The sequence below is a fragment of the Fragaria vesca genome, linkage group LG2 (assembly GCF_000184155.1).
Source record: "Fragaria vesca subsp. vesca linkage group LG2, FraVesHawaii_1.0, whole genome shotgun sequence".
NCBI classification, from domain to species: domain Eukaryota; kingdom Viridiplantae; phylum Streptophyta; class Magnoliopsida; order Rosales; family Rosaceae; genus Fragaria; species Fragaria vesca.
The window spans coordinates 31,781,437-31,785,370 of record NC_020492.1 but is presented as its reverse complement, the minus strand read 5'-3'; the positions used below and the strand labels follow the sequence as shown (position 1 = coordinate 31,785,370).

The following is a 3,934-nucleotide window of genomic DNA, read 5'->3' as shown; positions in this document are numbered from 1 at the left end:
TTGGATAGGATCAGTATACAAGATATATATGAGGACGGGTGGGTGAGTGAACGCTATAGCTGTACTTAAGTAGCAAATTTAAGAAAGGGATGTGTATTTTAGTGATTAGGTCGAGTATTGTTATTTTTTTGTTGAATAGGATCAGTATATTGTTTATCAATTAGAGTAATTTAGGAAGTTTGACTATTTTACCAAAAGAAAAAGTAGAAAAAAAAAAAAGGACTAATTACGATGGCAAGTGGGGACGAAGAAGACGAAAAGCAAAGGAAGGCGATGATTGTGTAGCGTAGGACGCGTGACAGGCGATCCCAAACTCTCCTCATCAAACGGACTTCGCGTGTCACTGAAACCACTGCCATTGATAAAGCTTTGGCACTTCTCTCTAGCACTGCATATATATCTAAAAGACAACACAGACAGAGCGAAAGCAGCATCAAACCCAAGCTCAATAACCAGAAAAGCCGTTTCCTCTTTCCGAAGCTGAGAAGCTGAAGCGCTAATTCTGAGTCGGACGGAGAGAAAAAGCCTGGCAATGTCTCTTCTTCCCGCTCCTATCACTCTTTGATTATTTGTTATTTTCTCTGATTTGGTTGATATAGTTAGATTGGTTTTATTCCTAGTTAGAGATTTGTTTTGGTGAATATAAGGGAAGATATTGAAGAGCATTAGAGATTTGATGACAAGGAAAATGTAGGAATAGATCTGCCAATGACATTTGATTTTCTTTTTCTCGTCCAAGTTTCGTCAATGTGTGTTGATTTACTTGCTCTTTGAGGTGATGTAATTGTTTGTGAGCTAGTAAATTATCCTCGGTTGATTTTAGCGGATGATTTTGATTTGCAGGACTCTCTTGCAAAGCTATTAGATTATCTCCAGGTTGAGTTTTTGGCCTGGAATTGTTACCACATGCTATTGGGAGTGGTTATTTGTCGAAATATCAGGTTGGTTTACATCTATTGGATCCATGTTATGCTTGCTTTGTTCAATTTGTGGTGTCTATCACTGATTCATTCTTTGTGGTCTCTCTTTGTGCCGTTTAGATTACTCGTCTGAGTTGTAGTAGCTGAAGATGAGTTGGAATCCGCATATGGGAGTTCATTACCCCTACAACAGCTGTCCCTATAACTCGGCTGGTAGCTTTATGGACTATTTTGAAGGGCTCACCTATGAACATGTGAACTTTATTTTTTCAGGGGATTCACATGCTCAGGTACTATAGTGACGTATCTGTTCATTTTCATCTGTCCAAACATGGTGAATCAAACTTTTTTATAGGTGTCCAAATTATTTCCAAAATAAACATAAATATTAGTGTTTAAATAGGTTGACAAAGGAAAATTGTTACAGAATATTCTAGTTTATTGTGGTATGAATCAATACATGTGTTATTATGCTACCCAGATGTGGGATTGTTTTTTAATTGCAATTGCAGTCCTATACTGAAAGATGATTATATTGACTGCCATGGAAATATAGTGATGTCTTATTGCTTACTTTTCTACTGTTAATGATGCAACATATTGGACACTGTATGCTGTATGTTTTGTCTGTGATATAGACTGTACGTGTACAATCTTTATGTTGCTTGCCTGTAATTAGATATCGCTTCAGATATTTCAATTTCATTGCACATAAAATTTTATTCCTTCTTACATGTGTAGGAGAGTACTTACCCATCAATGAACACGAACTATTACAAGTTTGGGTTAACTGAACCTGGGAATACTTCATATTATGATCTTGGTTTTCGTCATGCCTACGAGTTCAATGATCCTGTCGGACGAAGTGGTGAAGAAACAAGGCTTTTCCAGCACTCTTCGACTATTCTTAATGAACAGACTGTGGCAAGGGATCCACTATGTGAAGGAAGTGCAAACACTTCTACATGTGACAACCCCAGAGAATGTATGTTCTGCATGCTTTTTTTTCTTTTTTCTTTTTTATGGGAGATGGGGTTAGGGGAGGTCATAATTAATTATTATATACTTGTTTTTTGTTCTGGGTCCTAACAAAATGAGTGGCCATGTAGAAGAGTTAAAGTATGATTTAGAAGATAAAACAACGAAACATTGACGTAATATGTTCTATGGTCATGAGGTTTCAAACATGGATAGTCAGATTGCAGTCTCTTACTGTTGTTCTTTGTTTGCATATTTCAGCAAAGTTAATAAATGTTCACCCCTAAATTAATTTTCTCTGGATAGTGCTTTGCCTAGAGCATAAATTGATCAGATACTTGCTTCTTTATTTGAAAGGTTGAAACAATCTGTTCACATTTTTATATTCCAACTATGGAAAAGATTTTTGAACTATGAATTGGTTTAATATTGTCCTATTTTGCGGTCATGTCTCTTTTCTTTAGTTTGGGTATATTGGTTGTATCTGCTATTGTCTGTTCTGCTCCTTGTTTGATCTTATGATGTAATCTGTTTGACATTTGACAACTTTTAACTCATACGTGTTCTCTTATATTTCAGCTCCTCGGAGATATCAGAACTCCCATGACTATCAGGTAATATCCTCGGTGTTTTTATTTGTTTGATATTAAGTTTTGAACTTGAGTAGTGTCTTACAATATGTTTCAACTCCCTCTACACACACATGCATGAATGGAAGAATTAAGTTATCATATCTCATTGCCTAGGTACTCCTTGCTTGTTGTACTGACATATTTCTACCCAGGAGTATTGTATTCATAGGTTCTATAACCAGAAAAAGTTGTTCTCTGTATGATTGCCTTACAACTATTTATATGAGTTTGTGTTTATCCAAGAAATATCATGATATTCGTCCAAAAAAAAAAGAAAAAAAGAAATATCATGATAGTGTAGTTTTTTTTCTTGTCTGGATGATAGGGTAAAATGTTGATAAATAGAAGTTTTTGTATTGTGAATTATGCAGGTTATTTTGGAAGACAACATTGACCCTGATAGCATGACTTATGAGGTTAGAGCTAATAGTCCACATTTATTCTTAGCAACCAATTAGATGACACAATTCTATTATTAATTCAACTACTCTGAATCTATTGATTATTTGTTTCATTCCATTCTCTATTCCATAGGATACTATGGTTCCAATAAACAAAATAGGACTCTATGGTAACAAGGGAATGTTCTAGCTAAGTTTTATACTGGAACGAATTGATCTATGTATTTAGTTACAAGAAACCTTGAAAGTTAAGAGCGTGCTGTGGTACCTTCTTGATTTATAGCAGCATTTCTTGTTTGCTAAATAATCACAGAATGAGCCTCTTGAATTTACTGGTTTGTAATAATGAGGGAGCTCTTCCAAATTTCTTGAACTCTAATTCTCAAGATGCCTCAAACTGTGAATATCTTGAGTTCCATTTTTTTTAAAAATTTCTAAGTCCATTTCTGTTTTCTTCCATGCATAACATTTTTAGAAGGTTCAGTGATGCAGCAAACCTACTGCTTAGATACCAGGATCAACAAGCTCTAAAGCTTGGGGATTTAAACACACACAAAACACTTGGATTTGGGAATCACTCCCTGGTTTCTCACCAAAATTTAGGCCTCTCACCCAAACTAGGCTTCACGCCAATCCCATCACAGGAAAACTCAGAAACACTCTGATAATTTTTTATTCATATAACATAGCATAGCATACCTAGGTAGCCCTTACACTTATTTATACTTGAGCTGGTAGCTCAAATGGACTGCACTAAAGACTCTTAAAGACTCTTCTAAAACTGCAGCATTAAAGACTCATTAGGACTCTCTCCTGAAACTGACGCATTTAAGACTAACTTAAAGAGACCTTAAGACTACTAAACTGAAATGGAAATATGAAAAGACACAAACAGCTTAGAGACTTCAGGCATCAGACTTTGTTCCCTCCCAGGTGTAATAATTATCTTGAATGATTAGGTGCTTTCTCCTTCCATTTGTTTCGCTCATAAACCTTGTAAAGG

At 35.6% G+C, this 3,934-nt stretch overlaps 1 protein-coding gene across 1 annotated transcript in view; it reads left to right on the top strand.

Annotated features, from left to right (window-relative positions):
- Positions 1-317: 317 nt before the first annotated feature.
- The window catches only part of LOC101299446 (E3 ubiquitin ligase BIG BROTHER-like), a 7,026-nt gene continuing 3,409 nt past the window's right edge, over positions 318-3,934 (top strand). The window contains exons 1-6 of the mRNA XM_004291751.1: positions 318-534; positions 844-941; positions 1,041-1,210; positions 1,662-1,905; positions 2,478-2,512; positions 2,902-2,946. Of these exons, the coding sequence (XP_004291799.1) occupies positions 1,070-1,210; positions 1,662-1,905; positions 2,478-2,512; positions 2,902-2,946 (465 nt within the window). The 5' untranslated portion in view covers positions 318-534; positions 844-941; positions 1,041-1,069. The remainder of the gene's footprint in view (positions 535-843; positions 942-1,040; positions 1,211-1,661; positions 1,906-2,477; positions 2,513-2,901; positions 2,947-3,934) is intronic.